Here is a 21,619-nt window from a genome sequence, read left to right on the forward strand (position 1 = left end):
GTCTCATTTGCTGGGTTACGTTGGCTTCTCTGGGCCCCGCTGTGTTCCACTCAGAGGCTTCACGGGAATCCCCCCTCTCCTGTCCGTGTAGGCTCTGCTCCCTGCTCTGGGCCGTGGGAGGTACCTTCATGCATCAGTACCGCGTGCTCTGTGAATCCTTCAGCCCCTCATCCCTTAGACCTTGGTGACCTGTAGGGGCTGCACTAGCCAGGGCTGGAGGGGGACTCTGTGGTTTTCGAATGGTCTCACGTGTAAATCACAGTCACGATTCTGGTACCATTAGCAGCTTTCATCAACGAAACACCTCAGAAATTCACTCGGCTGTTTAATTGTATTGACTAGTAGGAGTATATGAGAACCCCAGACACCGTACAGGAATCACTTTGGTTTAGTTGGTGTTTTGACTATAAAACCTCCTTACATTAGCGCATACTGCCTTCCCTCAGTGCCCCATCACCCTTTAGACAGACGAAAATTCTCAGGCACACAAACGTGATGCGAGTCTGGAAGGCCTCGCAGATGAGCGTGGGCCGACCCAGCGCCCGGGTCTCTCCGGCCACCGTGCGTGCCCTTTCTGTGACTGCACTGCCCGAGGCCTCATGTTCTCGGGGGAGAAATCTATAGGAGAAGCAGCACATAGTGTTTTAGCCGATTTTTAGACTGATGTGATTTTAACAGGACTGGTAGCTCACTGCACTTCTCATCAGCACGTTTGTTGTATATTTTGTCCTACTCAAAGTAGAAAAATGTAGAAAATGGCTTTAGTGCAAATGTATAACTATAAAAATTAATCTACACTTGAAAAATGACTGTTCATGAGACAAGTTCTAGAAGGAATCCCTGATACTGCCATTCTAGTCATGAATTATATTAAAAACCAGTTGTTCTTATTCTTGAATATCTTTTGTCCAATACCTCATGTGTTTGCTTTTATTGCATCTTTACCATCTGTAATCTTTTCCTAATCTTAAAAGCACTCCCTGTTTTGTCTTTGCTAGACTTTAGCCAATAGAATAAAGCCAAAGAATTTCTCCTGTCTGACCTCACAAGTGTTTCAGCAATCCTTGAAGCCACGTTCCCTGACCAGATACAGTACATGAAAAGACAGTCTTCCACCGAGAGAATGAAGTTAATAGAAATAAAGGATCTGGCGTGCAGTGACATGCAAACAGCATTTTATTTGCTAGAAAAAGGAACCCAGTTAAAAGATAAGCACAAAAAATCTAGAAGACCAGGATCAGATATTTAGTCTAAATTTCTACCACCTTTAGATGGCGGTCAGTCTAACATACAGGGCCAGATGATATAAAATGCCAGAGAATAAAGTTTGCAGGCTTTGCAGGCCATAAGGTCTGTGTTGCCACTGCTCACGTCTGCTCTCGTGGCACAGGTCAGCTACAGAGAGTGCGGAAACAGCCAGCGCGTTTGTCTTTCCAGTGAAGCTTGATTCACAGCAGCAGGCAACCAGTCTTGGGCCCCAGCTTGCCAGCCCCCCCTTTAGATCCTAAAGGACCCCGTAGGTACTGTACAATGGCTGACCAGATTGTTAGAGCTATATTCTTTTTTAAGATTGTTTTCTTCTGATCTCAAAAGAAACGCATGTTCATTTTGGAAACAAAAACTTTTCAGTTACATAGTGAATGTTGCTAGCCTCCATGATTCTTAAACTCAGAGCTCATTGAGGTCAGCAGACTCTCATGCATTCCTTCAGATGGTTTTCTTTGCCTGTTCTCTTTGGTTGCAGTTATATTTTCATCCCTTATTTTTTTTTATCTTAAATGTGTGTTGTTTACTCTCATTTTCCGCCAGCAGGCCCATGTACAGACTTTACCCTAGTCCCATTGCTGGTCTCTTCTTCCTGCTTGTCCGGAACAGGCGGTGTCTTTGTCATGTATTGATGCCCTTTTATTACTGTTTGTCAGCAGAAAGGAAAGGAAAGTAAGAGCCCATCCCCAGCCGTCACCCTTGGGGATGTGCCCTCAGTCTCAGGGACGGCTCCTGTTAATTCTGCACCTTTGGAAGGCTTCCAGTGCATCCACCCAGCTCCCACTGCTCCCAGGTGTAAAGACCTCTGCAAGGATGTAGAAGCTGGGGGCAGTGGCTTTTTTGGAGAAAACTGAATGGCTGGACCAGGGCAGAAGGGAACTTCCCACTGTTCATCCTTCTAGACGTTTAAAATTTTAATCAAGTGAATGTGTTATCATGTCTGAGCAAGAAGAGCAAGCAATATGTAATTCTTTAAAAAAAAAAAAAAAAGATTAGATTTTATTGCCAAAGGCTTATGTTTTGTTGTGATGCGACCTGACTTGAATTACTTTTACGTCTTCTTTTTCTTGCATCCACCAGAGGAACATTTGATATTTATGTGAAATGCGATGGTGTTGGACGGTGTGTTGGCAACTATGACAATCGTGGGAGTTTTGGTGAGCTGGCCTTAATGTACAACACACCCAGGGCCGCGACAATCACTGCTACCTCTCCTGGTGCTCTGTGGGGTTTGGTGAGTGAGATATTTATTTGACCTGAATGTCGTTTGTAAAAAAATCATTATGCTAGCAGCCAGGTAGCTGCAGTATTTTAGTTTTAATAGGTAGATAGTTTGGGGATCGTCATTGGTCATCAGAGAATTATTAAGCAACTAATAGGTGCTCCTAAATGCTCCCATTCTTAAAAACCAGCCAGTCACACAAATAAACAGAGGCTTCAATGCTGTTTTTTTCTGGTAGGTTTCTGTGGTAGGTATAATATCTGTGGTTCCAAGCATGGTCTCCTGCCTTGTAGCATCTCTATCAACTGGCAACTTGCTAGAAATGCCCGTTGAGGCCCCACTTGCTGATTCAGGCCAGCTGACTCAGGAACTGGCTATGGGGCTCCATGATCTGTACTGGAGCAAGCCCATCGCGTGAGTCTCATGCCTGCTTGAGAAACCACTGTAAACTGACACTCTCTGTAGTGTAAGTTGACTGGTAACAACTCTGCATCGACAAGCAGCTGTGTAGAGAAGAAATACTCAATGTCTGTGTTTCTTACGTGGATGCACTCAGAATTACTTAGAGGTGTTAAAAAAGAAATTCTCTTACCTAGGCTCCATTACAGACAAACTTATTCAACTCTCAGGGTTGGAACTCTCATACCTGGGCTTTTAAAGTACATTTCTTGAGGGAGGCTCAGAAGGGAGGGGCTGTATGTATAGTTATAGCTGATTCATGCTGTTGTACAACAGAAACACAACATTGTAAAGTAGTTATACTCCAATTTAAAACAAAAATCCATCCAAAAAGAAGAATAAATTTCTTAATGATGCGTTTTCTATAAGGCTTAAAATTTGGATTAAAGACTTGAGTGGGGGAAAGGAGGGGCATTCTTTTCATAAATGATCTTAGGAGACAAAAGTAGCAGATCCGAGTAAAGCTGATTCTGGACTCTGGTTAAGCTGGTGCTTAGGGATCACCTGGAAATCTAGTTAAAAAGCAGAATCCAACTCACGGGGTCTGGCACGAGGCCTGTGATTCTGCATTTCTCATACGCTCCCAGGAGGTACCAGTGGCTGCAGGTGCCCACAGCACACTTTAATAGCACTGATTTAAGGGAATGTTGATACTACTTGTGTTTTCTTTTAAAATTGTTGATAACATCCCACCGTATGGTTCTGACATGAGTTTATTTGGTTATTTCTCTCAAATCCTTTTGTGGAAGGAGGTGAGGTTGAAGTAATAGGAAGTTTGTTAAAACCTCCTTTTCAAGAACTGTAGTCTCACAGAATTTACACTTGGTTCAGTCACCACTCAGCCTTTGACTCCGAGGTCAATTCAGCCAATAAAAATCTCTCTTGATTAGAGAAACAAGACCTGTTGCGCATTTCTTCTGAGACTCAGGCAGCTACTGTTTGCTGCTTTTTTTTTTTTTTTTTACTGTTTGCTTTTTTAAAATGTCATGAGTCACTTTTTAAATGGTGTGAGCAAAATTGGAGTTGTTTCAGGTGGAAGGGAGCTTGTCATCTGAAGTGTCTTAAGGATAATCAGAGATTTGAACACCCAAAGCCAACAAAATAAACACTCAAAACCTGAGTAGACTTGGCCCTTAGGAAGTGTTTGCCTACAGTCACAAGGGTGGGTTGTGATCTGTTTCATTAAAGAAGGTACCATTTAAAATTTAATCATCGTGAGGGGGTTGCCAGGCAGGGTCAGGTTGTCATGTGATAAGGAAGCCTCCTCATTCACATTCTTGGAACAAGGTCACATACTTAGCGGGTTGGCCCTTTGAGGACTGATAGTTCTCAGCCCTGGAAGGAACCTTAAACTAGGGAGAGAGGTCCAGCAGTTTCCAGGTATATGTGATACTTACGTTCTCAGGAAGGATGAAGGATTTTTCAGAGATTTTTTTTTTTTTTTCCCACTAATCTGTACCTGTTTGAAGATCTCTTGGAGGAGGGCATGGCAACCCACCCCAGTATTCTTGCCTGGAGAATCCCCATGGACAGACAAGCCTGGCGGGCTACAGTCCACGGGGTCGCAAAGAGTCGGACACGACTGAGCGACCAAGCACAGGCTGTTTTAAGCTCTGTAAAAGTGAGCAGTTTGTGATGATCACCTTAGGGTATGTGTGTAAGTGAAGTGGGTGTTATTTTAAAATTATAGTCATTAACATAATTAATACTTCAAATCTGCTTTCTTAGCAGCTGGCCTAAGTAGCCCCCTTTCAGACAAAGTCAAATAGAAAAGGAATTTTGCTTTTGAGACCAACAGGTTGGAGCTCTGCCTAGTAAGTGCAGGTGCAAAGATAAGCAAATCTCAAGAGAAAAGTCCTTTGTAGAATAGTCCAACTTTGTAAATAAGTCCAGGTCACTGTTAGCCTTGGGGGATTAACTGATCTACATGACCATGCTGGTGATTCAGAGAGGTGACGACTGAAATGACTGGGGTGAAAACATTTCCAATGGGACTATCTGGATTTTATTGATGTGTCTCAATGAGTGTGAAGAGGTGGGCCACTAGTAGAAGATATTTCCTGAGACACATAGCTTGTTGCCGTGGTTAATTTCTAAATTGCTAACCTATTTCTTGTCTTCTCTGTTTTGTAATAAACCTTGTTCATAAAATGGTGTTGTAGCTGCTTCCCAGACCTGTTTATATATCAGAGTCACTTGGGGAGCTTTCATGAAATGCAGATTATTATAGAGCCCTATTTGCAGAGATTTTGAGTCATTAAAGTCTGGGATCTTAGAAACCTTTTTGAAAAACACACAATTGATTCCAATGCAGAGACAGGCTTGGAAATTATTTCAATAATTTTACTTGTTATCTTGAAAATTTTTTTCTAAAAAAAAAAAAAAAAGATTGAGTGCAAGTCCAAATCACAGCCCTTATAAAATTGTAGTAAACTAGAGAACAGGATGTTTAATTTCCTAGACATTTACATCCACACTGGCACTTCTGTCTATCCTGTCGGTTCATTTAAATTCCTTAATATATTGTCATAGTAGTCTATTAATTAAAGAACATATCCCTGTTAATTTTATTTTGTATTAAAATAGTATAGTTGTTGATCAGTGTATGCCAAACTAACATAATTCTGAGAGCTCTTAACTGGGAACTAATATCATGTTTTGTAGGAATTTTTAAAATTTAAAATTTGTAGGAAGACCATTTTTTGAGCCATGACCTTTAAAGTTTTCCCTCGTTCCTCAATTCAGTGTTGCATCCTTGAGGTTAGGTAGTATAAACATCGAAGCATTTGAGGACAATGCACATGATAAACACTGGAATCAAAGTCAACTCAAGAGTGCTGTAATCTCTCTGTGCACAGTTTTAAAAAAGAAAACTGATATGTGACAAAAAAACCCTAGAGTCAATAATTTTTCAAGCTCTCTTTACATTGTAATTGCATGATTTAAAAACATTTTCTAATACTACTGGTTTCCATGTCTGTTTTTTTTACTACAGCCCACAAGAAACACATGAGGAAATGTCACAACCAATGCATATGTGTGTGTGCTTTTGTGTATAACCGAAACAAATATATAACAACACTTTACTAAAAGGGATGCACACCCATATTTTCTGTTTTGTTTTGTTTTTTAAATAAAAGGCTGGTCATAGGTGAAGGGGGTCAAAGGGTACAAACTTCAAGTTAAAAATACATCCTAGGGACATAATGTATAGTATGGTGTCTACAGTTAATAATACTGTATTGTATAGTTGAAAGTTGCTATGAGAGTAGATCTTTAAAGTTCTCATCACAAAAGAATTCTGTAACTATTTTTGGTGACAGATGTTAAGTACTTACTGTAGTGATCATTTCACAACAGATACAAATACTGAATCATTATGTCCTACGCCTGAAACTAGTATGATGTTGTATGCCAGTTATACCTCAAAAAAAAAAAAAAAGAAAAAACAAAGCTCATCACATCCCACTGAATTTTAACACTCCAGGGCTGTTATCTTTAACAAAAGAACTCAGTGCTAGTTTGAACTCATAAAAACTGAGTAGAATGTTGGTCACCAGGGGCTGGGGAGCGTAGTTATAAAATGAATATGTTCTGAAGACCCAGTGTACCTGATGATTATAGTTAACAATACTGTCAATATATATTTGAAAGCTGCCAAGAGAATAAATCTTAAATGTCACCACAAAAAAAGAAATGACAGTTAACTCTACTGTGGTAATAATTTTACAATATATATCAAATGAACATGTTGTAAACCTTAAACAATATTACAAGTCAATTGTATCTCAAAAAGCTGGGGAGAAAAATTTAAAAAAGCAGCAGCTTGTATTTTTTAAATGGTGCAACAGCGCCACCTCGTGGGTTTAGCCCGCTAGTTACATGTTGGTGAGATCTCTGTTCTGAATTAAAAGTAAACTGTTAAAAAAAAAAAAAAGTAAACTGTTGCTTTCTTTCAAAAGCATGAAAATAACATTTTGTATGGTTCTATATTAATGCCTAAGGAAATAAAAATCTGAAATGAGTTGTACTAGAGGTATAATAATATTAATCTTTTATTTTGAAAATGTTCAATTATTGTTTGTTTCTTACAGGGAATAAAATGAAACTGTCTCTTCAAACTTTCTTTCCCCATAAAGTCTACCTTTTAATTGTCTTCGTATTTGATATTCTGCCTTTAGGACAGGGTAACCTTCAGGAGGATAATTGTAAAAAATAATGCCAAAAAGAGAAAAATGTATGAAAGCTTTATCGAGTCACTGCCATTCCTTAAATCTTTGGAAGTAAGTATGTGCTTTTATTTTATTTTGCTTTAAAAGCTTCTGTTTTGTTAGGAATACTTAGCTCTGCAGAAGGTATCTTTGAATAATAATCTATCCATATTTTCACTTGAAAAGATTACATTGTTTTAATAGCTTAATATTTCTTTTACTGTCTGTAACTGCATCTATTTTGTTGTTTACACATAATAGACTCCTGGAGCAGCTACAGCAGATTTATGTAAGGTCTTTTTCTAAAAGCAGACTTAAACTAATCACATAAATGTAGGCAGTGGCCTTTACAGGAAGAGGTTATCTAAACACAGAATGTCCTCACTGGCCTCTCCTTCCGTATTCCTTTCCTCTTAAAATTGGCATCCCAAGGTCTCTTTCTTTTTGCAGGCTGCACTTATTCCCGTGCAGTACTTGTCAAATCCCCTGGCTTTAAATGTCTATTATGTTGATGCCTCTTAAAATTGACATCACTGCGCAAGGCCCCACCCTTGAATGCCAGGCTTGTTTATCTGACTGCATTTTTAACATTTCCTCTGGGATATCTAAAAGATATCTCAAACCGACATGTCCCAAGCATCCTTCCTTCTCTTCCCCGCCTGAGTGATAGCAATACCATCCTTCTAGCCTCTCGGCCAGAATCCCTGGGGTTGACAGACCTACCTGCTGACATGTCCCTGTGTTGGCTTATCAGTATTCACCTCGTAGAAATTTGGGCCTCATTTCAGAATGCATAATGGGCAGCTCATCTTCTCCAGCAGCAGCTCTCTTTAAGTAACAATAGGTCAGAGCTGGAAATTCAAATGCCTTCAGAGCTAGGCAAGTAACAAAGAAGAAAACCAAGCCAGGATGGGACTTTGGTAAACTGGAGAGCATGTGCTCCATCTTAAGAAACAGCTGCTGGTCCACCAGAGTTTATTTATGCCACATGGAAATGTGGGCTGAGTGTGGCTGACAGTTCTGATTTTTCAAGAGAAGCTGGAAATTCAAGTTTTTATGAAAAATTTGTTTAAAATGCTGGCAAGTAATTCATATAATGGGGCTTCCCTGATAGCTCAGCGGGTAAAGAATCTGCCTACAAACGCAGGAGATACAGGAGACCTGGGTTCGATCCCTGGGTTGGGAAGATCCCCCTGGAGTAGGAAATGGCAACCCACTCCAGTATTCTTGCCTGGGAAATCCCATGGACAGAAGAGCCTCAGGTCCATGGAGTCACAAAGAGTTGGACACCACTGAGCAATTGTGCTTTTTATATTAACTAGGTTTATTAATAGAAACACACACATAAACACACACATTGCTCAGTGTATTTGGCCTGTAGGCTACTATTTTTAAACCCATGAAATAGTTAAGATTACCTGATTAGTTTGTTTCATACAGTTGTTCATCCGTTTCCACAGGGATCGGTTCTAGGACCTTGGTGGATACCAAAGTCTGCAGATGCTCAAGTCCCTTGCAGCAGGCCCTCCGTGGCCCTGGGTTCCACATTTGTGGGTATGGAGGGGCAAATGTATATTTACTGGAAAAAATTTGTAGATAAGTGGACTGTGCACAGTTCAAACCCATATCATTGAGGGGTCAACTGTATTATCTTTTTTCCTTTATAGGTTTCTGAACGCCTGAAAGTGGTAGATGTGATAGGCACCAAAGTATACAACGATGGAGAACAAATCATTGCTCAGGTATAATACTTTTTATGGAGCTCAGTTTGAGGTTATTTTCCAAAAGATTCTTATATATCTAAGTCTTAATAAAATTTTCGTGTGTCCATAATTAGTATGTAGTGATAGATTAATATAATTATTTCCTGCCAAATCTATTAAAAATGGCCTAATTTATAGCCATCAAGATATCTGAATGTTTTTATTTTAAATTAAATCTTAAGGAATATATATTAAATCATCCAATGGATTTAGGCATAATTTTATATTTGTACCAGACATGAAGGTCACATGTATATAGAGAATTAAGATGTCATTTATAACAGGGAAAAAAACTGGTAATCGTTCCATAGCATTTATTAATAAGGACCCAGAAGGTGCATTGGAAGGTGTAAAGTTCTGCACGATCGGTTCATTGGTGAAACCTCCTCCTGGTGAAATTAGCCAAGAAGAGGACACGTTGCACCATGTACTTCACTGGCTGCCAGGCACCGAGGGGGCCAGCATGCTCTTGAACCCGTAATGCTTTTCTCAAATCCCACTTGGAACCTGAAGCAATACACACATATATTGGTTAGAACAGACCTACCCAGAAGTAGGATTTATAGAGATGGTTCAAGTTTACAGATAAAAGCATATCGATGATACTACTAATTTCCTAGTTACAGTTTGAAGCATTGACTGCATGATTTAAACAGGTTTTTTAGGGACTTCCCTGGTGGTTCAGTGGTTAAGACTTCACCTTCCAAAGCTAGGGGTGCGGGTTCAATCCCTGGTTGGGGAGCTAAGATCCTGCATGCCTCATGGTCAAAAACCCAAAACATTAAAAAAAAAAAAAAAGAAGCAGTTTATAACAAATTGAATTTGTAACAAATTCAATAAAGACTTTAAAAAAATAGGTTTTTAACAAATTCTGTGATTTTCCTATCAATATTATACTATGTTGTAATATTTATCTAAAATGTTGTCTCTTCATACATGTGAAACAAGATTCAAGGTCTGTGAGGCTGAGAAAAGAATTAGTTTAGAAGGCAGATAAATAAGTAAATCAGTCAGTCCTCCCCCACTGCCACCCCCAATCTGTCAAATTAGAGAACAAGGCTGAGATTCCATGATACAAATTGAAAAACTGCAAAGCATAGAGCACTTTTGAAGTGATTTTTTCCAATTATTTTGAAATAATTATAGATTCATTTTTGGCATGCTGCCAAAAAAAAAAAAAAAAAGTCCCATGTGCTCTTGACCCAATCTCTTCCAGTGCATTTTGTATCACTAGTACATCAAAAGTAGCAAACTGACATTGACACAAACAATGGAACTTAACTCATTAGTTTTACATGCAATTTGAGCATGTTTTAAAAGTGAAATTAATGGCAGTTGATAGACATTTTATGATTTAAGACACTTGAATATTTAGCATGAAGCTCTTATAGAAAGCCTGATAAAAAGGTAAGGGAAAAGACATATGTATACTGAGTTTATTAAAGGTATCTCTAGATAGTTGTCTTTCAAGCATTTATAAACATACATGTCTGCACTATAGTATAATGGAGACTCTGCATTCCTTATGATGTTTTTTCATCTGATACTATATTTCTTGAATTGTAGTAAAGAGTTTTGAAATACCTGAGTTTCTCCAGAATCACTTTGAGAGGAAAGTCAATGTCATCTTTCATATTACATTACTTAATTCATAAGGCATCACTGGAAGTCAAGGAAGTTTGTTCAAAAAAGGAAACAAGAAAACGCAGCTATGTAGTTAGAAATGGCAACGCTTTCTTTTAGAAGTCTTTCTGGGCCATGAGGTGGGCTGTCAGCCACCTGCAGGGCAGGCATCAGGGCCCACACACACTGCTTAGTCTGTCTGCTTTCTCCACTTGCGGAGCTGCTGGGTTATCTTGGGTTGGCATGCTCTGGCTTTGTAGGTTAGGAACGACCCAGCGTGGCACATCTCAGCATAGAAGCAGCTGACAGAGGCGATGCTGCCGGGAGACAGTGCTCACATTTCTGACCGTGTCTGTGCTTTATCCAGGCTGCAGTTTGAGCAAAATTCATACCTTGGTGTTAGTTGCTATATTTTCTTGAGAGTTTTAGCAGAAATGCTATAGTAGATAGTATATCATTTCAGATGATTTTACAAATGAAATTGTTACACTATAATTGTTGATCATAACATCTCAGCTTAGGAGGGGCCATAACCTGTTCCGTGGAGTTTCACCTTTCAGGAGATGATCTATAAACTGGCGTGGGATTGAATTCAGAGGTATGGTGGGCAGCAGGATTGCTGTCAACGAAAGTTGCATTTTTCACCCCCTGTTTTTGTCCTGACAGGGAGAGTTGGCTGATTCTTTTTTCATTGTAGAATCTGGAGAAGTGAAAATTACCATGAAAAGGAAGGTAAGTCCTAAAAATCCATGAAATATTAGCAAGTAACATAATAGACTTTTTTTTTCTCCTGACTAAGCTTCACTTCTGTTTTTCTTAAGCTGAGTGAAAGCTAACATTTTCCATCACCTTGTCAGGGTAAGTCAGAGGTGGAGGAGAATGGTGCAGTTGAAATCGCTCGGTGCTCTCGAGGGCAGTACTTCGGCGAACTGGCTCTGGTAACGAACAAGCCCCGAGCCGCTTCCGCACACGCCATCGGGACCGTCAAATGTTTAGGTAGGACTCACGGCCCAGGGCACACTTGCCCCAGTTGAAATCTTTCTGTGTGCATTGTACGTATTCAGCGTCACACTGATTATTTTACTGGGTTCACAGGTTTTACGGTCCCAACAAAATACAAGATTTGGATTCATTGCACTGTAAAGCCAATTTGTAGAAGCCAACTTTTTAGAAAATTTTCACACACATATATATTGTTCTTTTTTATAGGCATGAAATAACATTTTAGTATGTTGTTAAGAATTCTGAGTACCAAGCTTTACATCTAATTTTTCAAATGAACAACATGCACTGTGTTCCATTTCTGCTAAAAAAAAAAAAAAAAAACCTCAAACAGCACTTTTATAAGATATACTAAGTTCTGCAGGGGAAGTTGGAATGTCTGCAGGAATACTTACTCATCCTAGGATTAGGAAACAAAAGTTCAAGTTTGTCATAGCACAATAAACGTCTTGTCCGGCTGTTTATTACTTCTGTGTACCACACAGAAATGCCATGAACAGAAGTGCCATCTTCAGCTGGAAGGCATCTATATATAGCAGAGATTTTATATGTGAGAAATAACTTATTTTAGTAATGAAAAATATAACTCAGGAGATATTAACACAAATGACATTTTCTTTAAGAAAACTAGTCAATACTCTGTAATGACGTGTATGGGAAAAGAATCTAAAAAAAGTGGATATATGTATATGTATAAACTGATTCACTTGGCTGTAGAGCAGAAAGTAATAAACATTGTAAATCAACTATCACCAATAAAAATTCATTTAAAAAAGGAATTAGCTACTCTGTACTCTTCATCCACAGTTCAGTAGAATAAATTTAGCTTCAGTGTTAAGATTTGCAAGTATCCCCAGAATTTTCTTAGAGAAGTTGTTTTTTAAATGGTTTTAAATAAGTATAATACTCTAGTGTTACACTGGGATGAAAAAGAAAAATTTAGAAGCTGACAGATAATTTCCCTGAGTAGAGGTGTTACACAGTAGGGAGTAAAGATGCTGTGAGTGAAATCCCATTACTTTTTTCCTATAATAAAATATATATTCACATTAAATTTGAGAAATACAGAAAGGTGGGAGAAACTAAGAGTCTCCCAGTACCACCACCACCCAGCAATTTCCACATCCTATTATAATTCTTTATCATCCTTTTTATTTGTATGGGTTTTCACTTTTAGATCAGTTTTGTAAACTGCTTCTTTTATTCATTATAACTTAGGCATTTTCTCATGTTTATTATATCAAATTGTAACATTGGTTAAATACACACTGAATTATTTAATCACTTCCCACTGTTACATAATTTTTGAGTTTTGGCTCCATTTTGCAGGGTGGGGGAGAGCTTTTCTGTGGGGGTGTATGCATATACTACTTTTTCACTTAATAGGATTTTTCCTGAGAAATGCTTTTTGGAAGTGGGTTTTCTTTTTATGGTTTTTGATATTTATTGCCAGATCACTTGTATTTGCACTTATTTACATGCTGCCAGCACTGTAAGAATTACCATTCACTCTATTGTAAACACTGCCTTTTTTGGTTCTGTAAATTTAAGAAGCGAAAAAAAAAAGAATTTTAATTTGTATTTCAATGATAGTATGATCATATTTTCATATACATTCAGTTTTTAAAAATGCTCGAGACAAGCAATCTAAGCAACATAGAGCATATACTTAGAGAAGCAGACAAAATCATTACTTGGGCTGCCATTTTGAATTGATTAGACCCTAGTATAAAAGAGTAAAAAAATTATAAAAGGCAACATTTGGTCTTCACAACATTGCATTGTAAACCCTGAGGAGGGAAAACAAGATAGAAAACACTACCTTGCCACCCTTGAGTTCATACTGCTAACGTGGTGATATAAAAACAAATTTATTTTTTAAAATTCCAAGGTCTTGCCATAACAATCCCTCATTCTTTTAACCTGGATCAGGAACTTCCAATACAATGTCATATGGCCACGGGCCACTGGCTGCTTCCTTTTTGAAGTGGAATGTTTTTATCTTTATGACTTTTTCTTGTATCTGATATTTATGCAAAAATGCCATTGCCTCATTGACGTATGTGAAACAGGTACCACAAGTGACTTAGAAATTCCAGATTTGTAAAGAATGTTATTTTTCTTTTATTCTCCCCTCTTCTTAGCCATGGATGTGCAAGCATTTGAAAGGCTTTTGGGACCTTGCATGGAAATTATGAAAAGGAACATCGCTACCTATGAAGAGCAATTAGTTGCCCTGTTTGGAACAAACATGGATATTGTTGAACCCACTGCATGAAGTAAAAGTATTGGAGCAAGAAGACCTCTAGTGACAAAATTACACAGTAGTGGTTAGTCCACTGAGAATGTGTTTGTGTAGATGCCAAGCATTTTCTGTGATTTCAGGTTTTTTCCTTTTTTTACATTTACAATGTATCAGTAAACAGAATAGATATTTAATAGTCAATAGGCTTTAACATCACTTTCTAAAGAGTAGATAAAAAAATATCAACATACTGATAAAATGACTTTCTACTCCACAAAATTATGATTTGACTGAAAGATTTATTCAGATGATTGTAATATATTGAAAGTATCTGTGTTTAAGAAGATAATTAAAGGATGTTATCATAGGCAATGTGTATTCATTTTGACTTACTCAGATTGATGTGTTATGACTACACCCGTGTAAAAGGGAACTTGGCAGTGAATCATGCTATACAGCATGGCATCACATTCTTTTTACAACCCACTATATATAGTAAGTACAATTTAACCATTTTTTGTTTTAATTTTTCTGGCTTGATAAGTTATATGCTGGCTTTGGCCTATTGGTGAAATGGTATAAAACATCATATGCAATTTTAAAACCTTTTATATTTTTGCAATAAAGTACCTTTTGACTTCTTGGGTATAATGTCAGTAACTACATACTCCAGTGGTTTAAGGACAGGCAGTTTAGTCATTACAACAACAGGAAAGCGTCTTTAGAAGAAGGGTCATTATTTTCCTCATAAAGCATCTATCTATGCTTCCTTTTTTCATTTTTGCAGTTCTCTGTATTTGTTTTCTTTAAAATTTTGACAGTTAATGTCACAAATATTTTTAAATGCTCTTTAAACTTAATTGTTGTCTTTTAAAAGCCTAAGATCTTATTATATATGCTAAAAAAAAAAAGTCTCCTATACCAAAAATATTTGGGGTCCTTATCAACATGCCCATAGATATTTCTTTGTTCTTCACTAGACATGTGTAATAAAATCCTTGCAGACATCTGCTCCCATGGGTTTCCTCCAAAGTGGGAGAAATAAATTCTTGTAAGTAAAACATATATAAGGATAAAAAGGAATTTCTGCCCATTCCAAGTATACCATTAGGCCTCGCCACTTGCTTTAATGCAGACTCTCAACTGCATTCATTTCATTCTGCAAATGCAGAATGAACTCAGCTGAATAGATTTTTGTTGATACTTGATAATGCTTATTATCCTGCTACATAAAATGAATTAATTATATTCCACCAAAGCAGTATACTCTCACATGAGTTCTAGGACTACGTGACCCCAGTGTCTAGAGACATTAATTCTAACCAGTTGTTCCCTTATAAATCAGCGATTTCATTTTGGGAAATATGTTTCAAAGAAATATATACATGGGTAAAAAAATTCTTTGGCTAGTGTGGTCTTATTAGAGAATGTTTCTGGTCTTGCTTGTATAATGAAAATATACATGATAAGATACGTGAATTGGATAATGTATATATAAGAAGTATGTAAAGTATACCTTCAGCCACATTTTAGGACAGTTTTAACTACTTTGCAAACTTTCCCACGGGAAGAGAGCTTACTGCGTGCAGACTTGTTTTCTATAATATTTCAGATTTTAAAAGTCATGTCTGCTGAACAAGAAAAAACACAAAGAACCCCAAATTCCTGGTTCATCATTCTGTATTTTCAACCTCCTTCACTTTTTCAAGTTACCTATTTTGTTGCATAAGCTAATTGTTAACTACAAATGCCTGTTTAATAAAGAACTCTGACCAAGGCTGTAAATGCCAGTTACATTATTTTCAGTATTGTTGGTTATATTTAAAATTTCCTTATAATAAAGCACAGTTTTATAATAAAATGTTATTATCGAGGTGTTTTTTTTTTTCTTGTTTCTTTACTGTGATTTCCATAGTGCACATTATACTATGTGAAATGCATGACAGAGGTACGGCATATGTGAAAAGAAAGGTAAGATCTGGGCACTTTGCAGCAAGAAAGTGTGGTTCTGTAGGACAAGAGGTTTTTAAAAATCTTAACCATTGGTTATATGTGATATAGATAGTTGTGATATGTTGCAGACTCATCCAGCCATTTAGAATAACCAAGTAAGTTTGGATAACTAGGGAATGTATGTGTTAAAGTAATTAAAACCCCACAAGTTTGAGTTGGGGATGCCACTGTTTAATCACTAACCAAGAGTCTTTCTGTTTGGAAATTCTCTGTTGATGTCTCATTCAAGCATGCTTCATGTATGACTAAGAATTCTGGGAGGACTCTCAATTTTAATACAAAGGTGCTTTTCTTTGTTTTATATGTGTGTGTGTGTGTCCTGTTGATACAAACTAGGGCTTGGTGCGTATAAACATAAAACACTACCTGGGACACATGCTGTGTGAATGCGTTTGGTTTCTTCTTACAAACCTGGCTAGCAGACTCTTTAAAATGCTTTAAAATTCTGCAAGTGAAACATACAGCATGAAGCAAGGAACTTTGGATTTTATTACAATATGTAGGATTAAGTGCTGAGTCCTTTTTCTTTCTAAAGCATCTTTAAAATATGAATATAATTTTTCCTAATTTTTTTCAAGAAATGTTACATTTCCAACAAGGACTAGATGGGCTTTGGCATTCTTAAAGAACATTAATAATGTATAAGCCTAGAGTGCTAAGTAACACATCTGGATGAGCTGTACTATCCAGCTTAAACAACTGGAAAAGAGTTTCAAATCTAAATAAAATGTTAATAACTAAGGGAGAAATAGAATTACTAACACATGTGGCAGAAAATACATAAGGGAAAAATAGAATAATAAGGAATGCTGGCTTCTAAAATAAATGTGTGAGGTACAGCCTCATGTTGAGTATCAGAAAGAATTCTGATAAGAAACTGGAGCAAGAGTTGAGACAAACTCTTACCTGCTCCAGGATACTTTTCAAGGCGGCAAAACTGGTTGAGCAACTGAAACTAAACAGTTGTTAGTAAATAGTCTTTACGGGTATTTAAAAAAAAAAAAAAAAAAAACCTTGAAAGTAAAATGAATTACGGAAATGAAAGGAGTAAGGTAAACCAGGTGTTTGTGGAGGACTTGTGTGCCCATTAGTCACTACAAGAAGTTAAATCACTTCATTTGTGTAAGTGAGAAAAATCCATGACTCCACCAAAATCATTTACTTTGTGCATCCATGGCAGAACTCATGGGCAATCGTGATTCTCTTGCTTCCCCCCTGCAATTCTTGGCTTCATACTTCAACTGGGGAAAAAGAAAAAAAAAAAAAAGCCCCAAACAGCCTAAAAGTTGAGAGATATATTTATATTTGGGGAATTTAACTGAGGACTATAGCCTGGGGAAACAGCCTTTCAAATAACCCTGAGGGACTGTTTCAAAGAGGTAAGGGAGGAGCCAGGATACACAGGAGTTTTTGCTGAAAAAGACGAAAAAAAAAAAGTAGTCAGATATCAAAAGATCACTGCTAATCACACACAAAAAGAGATATTTCAAGTTAAAAGATTTTAGTGGTTTTCTGTGTGTTGGGGTTTACAAGAGTCTTGGTTTATTGAAATTACTGCTTTGATATGCATGTTAACCATCTAGGGCCAGTATTATCCTGTTTTTTTTTTCCATCCTGAATTCCTCTCAGGGTGCAGGCGTGACTGCAGTGGCTGCTGGCTTGAGGGCAGGCAACATTTGGTTTACTGAAATGTTTATTTTTGTCCACACTCATATTCTCTGAATAATGATGCAATTGAGCCTGGTATATAGACAAATGTGTACAGAGTTTCCAAGGAAGACTTTTTTTGACCAACAGATCTGGGTCTTTCTGTCCCTTTTTATGCTCCAAGTTTGTAAATTTAAAGTTGCTAAGGAAATCCTGGAAAGGAAACGTTTATATATGGAAAGATGTGATGGTGGACCTTACGGAGGTAACTCTCTCTGCCATAAAAATGAAGTGCCATCTCTTAGGTGGTGTTCCCACATTTTGATTTAACCACAGCTTGGGTCTTGCCATCTTCCTGAAAAACTCAAGCCACTGCAACATGTAAATACATGAAATGTTTTGTTAGTACCAATTATAAACGACTTTAAAGTAGATGCATTTATTACTCTCAGTTGTGAAACTAAGCAGGACCTGGGGTACAGAAACCTTCCCTGTCCTGTTTCTTGTTTGTAGGAAAAAGCTTCAGCTTCCTAGACCTTTCCTGATTTTCAGAGGGCAGATTCAAAGTTACTCATTAGGGAAACAAAGGAATGCCAAAAGAAAGGAAAAGCAGTGAAGAAATAACAGTGCAGAGGAAGGGCAGGATTGTGGTTTCCCTTGAAGAGGTACATTCATAACCATCTGATCCATCTCTGAGTTCTGCAGGAACTAAGGCGCCCACGCAGGGGGAGGAGGGTAACTTCAGGCTGAACCCAAGATTCCTGTTACCTCACCGCCAGCAAATCAGTGGAAAGTCACACACCCTGTGTCCTCCCCCCATATCTTGCCCTTAGACACTCTTCCCTGAACCCCACCAGGGAGTTTGGGGTTCTTTGAACATGAGGTGCCCATTCTCCTTGCTTGGCCTGCAGTAAATCTAAACCTTTCTCTGCTCCCAGCCCCTTCAGTCTCACTGTGCATCAGGCACTTGCCTTTGGGAAAAACTGGAAAAAAATGGTTTTATTCCCCAGGCACCAGGGGGTTAGGGTGGTTTAGTTGTTAAGTCTTGTCTGACTCTTGTGACCCCATAGACTGTAGCCCGCCAGGCTCCTCTGTCCATGAGATTTCTCAAGCAAGAAAACTGGAATGGGTTGCCATTTCCTTCTCCGGATCATCTTCCTGACCCAGGATCAAACTTGGGTCTCCAGCATTGCAAGTGGACTCTTTACCTACTGAGCCACCAGGGAAGCTCGATGAGTTGGAAATGGACTCTGAAATAACAAAAGCTGCCTTCACTTTTGACTGTAACCACCCAGAAATGGAACCCCCATTGTCTTATATTTCACATGATAAAAGCTTACCAAGTAGAACCTTTGAATGAGTTCATGAGCGGTAAATATGCTCAGGCACAACCTTGGATAAAGTTGCTTCTAACTGCTGATTTTCCATCTCTGCCCTAAACCCTACCACGGTCACAGTCCTGCTGAGGAACAAGAGAGAGTCCTGGATCTCTGAACTGCACTGCCGCTTTTAGGTGGAAGGCTGACATTTAATACAAGTGAATCTCTCATTACAAAATGACTGTATTCTTGAAATGTATACAAATGACATTTTTAAAAGCCAAATAATTAGGAGAGGTGCTCACTATAAAGACATCTTTGGCAAGTCTTTTCTTTCTTAATTGCTTTTCAAAGCTGAATCGAAATATCCTCCACTTTTTTATTACTATAGTGCGCATTATGATATGCTATGTAATTTGAAGGAACTAGAGTGTATTAATTAGACAAATATTGCCTGCCTTTGTGTGACTGGTACATAAGGGAATCAAAACGAATTACAAGATAGTTCTTATGAGAGTAAGATGATATCTGTTCTCAAAAAAATGGTTATGAGTAGACACAGCAAGTGATACAAAGCATACGGAATCTATATTTAATGGGGTCAGTGTTCAAAGCAACTTATGACATACAAAATAACATATCTATTAATAAAATGTATCTTCTTATTTCCTTTTATTCATCTGTTCAGCAGGTATCTGATATTTATTGACTGCCTGGGCAAAATGATGCATATGATATGGACCAGACAAAAAGATGCATAAGAAATATAGAAGGAAGAAATAATGTGAATTTGGAGGGAGGTAAATGTAAGAAAAAAAGGTTAAGTGTAGCACATTTAAATGGCTTGCTAGGTGGCTCAGTGTAGTCGTGAAGAATCCGCCCATCAATGCAGGAGACAAAAGAGACACAGGTTCAATCCATGGGTCAGGAAGATCCCTTGGAGGAGGAAGTAGCACCCCATTCCAGTCTTGCCTGGGAATCCTACAGACAGAGGAGCCTGGTGGGCTACACTTCATGGGGCCGCAAAGAATCAGACTGAGCGACTGAGCACACACCACACATTTAAGTACATATTACTCCTGTGAACTTAATGGCTTTTTATCTAAAACTAGCTACCTTGGACTGGTAACTAAAAGAAAATACACAGAGAAAGGCCTAGCATACCAAACAGACATGAGAGAAAATGTGTCGAAATTTGTGTTCCATTTCCTAATTTGAGTACTTGACTTCATTTGCTTGCTCACCTTCTAACATTTTGAACAGCAATATTTTAAATATTTAAGCAATGCCATGTACTTTAACTTCTATGTTTCTTAGCCCAGTAGTCATTGGTATGCCAACTGTATTGGAATACAGTAATTTCACCCCTAAATAAGCTTTATCAAGTTTTTAAAAAACAAAATAGAATTGGATGTTTTCTTATGAAAACAGAAGTATTTTACAAATTGCTGAAGACATTTATTTTGGATGACAACTCGACATATTTGTGCATAGTGTATGTGGCATATGTATGTGTGTATATGGTATTTGCACTGACCAGAAGTATATTTAAAGAAAATTTTATTTTTGAACTTTCTTTTGGTTACAGCTTGTAGGATTTTCATTCCCTGACCAGGAACTGAACCCACACCCTTGGCAGTGAGAGCTTTGAGTCCTAACCAGTGGACTGCCAGGGAATTCCCAAAATTGATTTTTTAATGTCAGTTTTATCATGGAAGTATGTTATGAACAAATGTTCTTTAGTATATATAAAAATCCCTTACAGGTTCAGTCGTGTCCAATTCTGCAAGCCTATGAACTGTAGCCCATCAGGCTCCTCTGACCATTAGACTTCCCAGGCAAGAATATTGGAGTAGGTTGTCATTGCCTTCTCCAGGGGGGCTTCCTGACCCAGGGATGGAACCTATGTCTCCTGCGTCCCCTGCATTGGCAAGCAGATTCTTTACCAGCCAAAATATTTTATATTATATAAAATATAAATGTCATTTTATATTTTATCATATACAAATAATAAGTAATTGGTAAAAAAATTATATATATTTCAGTGAAGTAGAATTTAGATATGTAAAGAATTCTGAGGAGATCTTACTGGTTTTGTACTTTGATCTTTGTTCTGGCTAAGTTGGCTGGTATTCTTAGTCACCCAAAAATGAATAGTGAGGTTCCTGTTAAATATACATAAGGTGCACAAGGTAAGCATTTAGCTTCCCAGGAGAGTCCAAAGATGGACTAATTGTCCACTTAAAGGTACAGAGATTCTAACACTGACATTTAATCAGTTATGACTGAACTAACTCAAGAGAATTTTACTCTTCTTTTTAGTGACATGGACAAAAATGAGAGTATGTGAAAATATTTTATATCTTTGTATCCATATGAATTAGCACAGTGGTCAACCAATAGTAGGAACTAAATAGGTATTTCTGAATGAATGGATAGGAAAACCTTTATAGTGCTAATAAAAGATAATCTTTTCTAATAATGTACAATAGCTCAATCTGAAGGTGCTATTCTTCCTACCACTGTGTTGACCAAAAAAAAAAAAATCTCCACTAAGGCTTTTAGTAAACGCTTTGAAATAGAAAACCTTTTAAAATAAGGTTCAGCCAAAACCAGATCTCATGGTTCATGCAATGTGTGTGTGCTGGGGGGTTAGGGCGGGGGGGGGAAGGTGTGGTACCAGCTCTTGAGAGTTCATTTTTTGGGTGGTAGGAAAGGTTTTTAGTCTCCTGGAGGGAGCTAGTCATTAATAGCTCAGATTTTAGTTTTCAATGATCAAGTGAACTCCACGGATTTTTCTTTTTGTCAGGAAATTAAACACTGGAGAGTTCATATTTTCAATTTTTCAA

At 37.8% G+C, this 21,619-nt stretch overlaps 1 protein-coding gene across 1 annotated transcript in view; it reads left to right on the forward strand.

Moving 5' to 3' along the window:
* Positions 1-15,652, forward strand: part of PRKAR2B (protein kinase cAMP-dependent type II regulatory subunit beta) — a 104,877-nt gene extending 89,225 nt beyond the window's left edge. The window contains exons 6-11 of the mRNA XM_043871711.1: positions 2,347-2,500; positions 7,129-7,230; positions 8,826-8,900; positions 11,211-11,276; positions 11,402-11,540; positions 13,691-15,652. Coding sequence (XP_043727646.1) covers positions 2,347-2,500; positions 7,129-7,230; positions 8,826-8,900; positions 11,211-11,276; positions 11,402-11,540; positions 13,691-13,824 — 670 coding nt within the window. The 3' untranslated portion in view covers positions 13,825-15,652. The remainder of the gene's footprint in view (positions 1-2,346; positions 2,501-7,128; positions 7,231-8,825; positions 8,901-11,210; positions 11,277-11,401; positions 11,541-13,690) is intronic.
* Positions 15,653-21,619: the final 5,967 nt, after the last annotated feature.

Source organism: Cervus elaphus, chromosome 18 (assembly GCF_910594005.1).
Source record: "Cervus elaphus chromosome 18, mCerEla1.1, whole genome shotgun sequence".
In the NCBI taxonomy this organism is placed as follows: domain Eukaryota; kingdom Metazoa; phylum Chordata; class Mammalia; order Artiodactyla; family Cervidae; genus Cervus; species Cervus elaphus.